Source organism: Cariama cristata, unplaced genomic scaffold (assembly GCF_000690535.1).
Source record: "Cariama cristata isolate BGI_N322 unplaced genomic scaffold, ASM69053v1 scaffold22356, whole genome shotgun sequence".
In the NCBI taxonomy this organism is placed as follows: domain Eukaryota; kingdom Metazoa; phylum Chordata; class Aves; order Cariamiformes; family Cariamidae; genus Cariama; species Cariama cristata.
This window is the reverse complement of record NW_009623027.1, coordinates 12,144-13,014: the sequence shown is the minus strand read 5'-3', so window position 1 is coordinate 13,014 and position 871 is coordinate 12,144. Positions and strand designations below refer to the sequence as shown.

The following is an 871-nucleotide window of genomic DNA, read 5'->3' as shown; positions in this document are numbered from 1 at the left end:
GCCTTGGGCTCAGTGTCCCCACTTCGCTGTGAGTGTGAAGACAAGGGACGTTGCCCTGGGACTTGCCTGGGTCAGCTCCAGCCCAGGACACACTGTAAGATGCCCAGAGTGAGTCTGAGCAGAAGGAGACATCAATTCTGCTTCCAGCGTTACGCTGGACCAGGGCAGGGTGTTCCCTGCTCAGCCCCCTTCTCTGATGCTGGCAGCGCTGATGATCCTCAGGGGCTGTGCTTGGACCTGCATCCCTGAACCGTCTCGAGGGCCCAACGCATGGAGATGTCGCACCCACAACCACAGGACTACCACCTGCCTCCTCCGAGCCCCGGCCACCCCCTTCGCTCCCTGACTGCGGGACGCTGTCACAGCCCTCCCAAGCAAGGTGCAGACCCCAAGGAAATCTGCCTGGGGTCTGCACACCCCCTTACCTTTGTAGGCGAGGCGAAGGCGCGGGGCATGCTGCTTCCACGCCTTGCTGCTGCCCGGCTGCTGCAGGAGGAGGTAGAGCAGGAGCGCGGCGAAGGGCAGCCTGCGGCCGGGGGCAGCACGAATTCTGGCGCTGGGCAGCAGGGAGGGGGCAGCTCGCCCTCACAGCACCATGGTCCAGCTCCTAGATGTCACCTCCACTGCCAGCTGCAAGCAGAGAAAGGGGAAAGCTGCACCACGGTGGGCTGTGTCCAGGGTGCTCGAGAAGCCCGGGAGCCATCCCTCAGAAGCCATCAGGTCAGCTGCCTGGCAGAGAGAAGCCACCGAGAGCAAATGGCCAGCCCCCCACGCACCCACCATGCTGCAAAATGAGCCAGAGCTGCTGTGCAGCCTCCTGCGGGGGAACGTCAGAGCCCCAGCGAGGTCGGTGTGCCGGGCCGGGGCGGTG

General features: G+C 64.6%; 1 protein-coding gene across 1 annotated transcript in view; it reads right to left on the bottom strand.

The window, feature by feature from the left end:
• The window catches only part of LOC104163544 (semaphorin-3D-like), a gene marked incomplete at its 3' end in the record, with an annotated part of 14,756 nt that overhangs the window by 11,375 nt on the left and 2,510 nt on the right, over positions 1-871 (bottom strand). Inside the window, 1 exon segment of the mRNA XM_009702583.1 lies at positions 426-556. Coding sequence (XP_009700885.1) covers positions 426-556 — 131 coding nt within the window.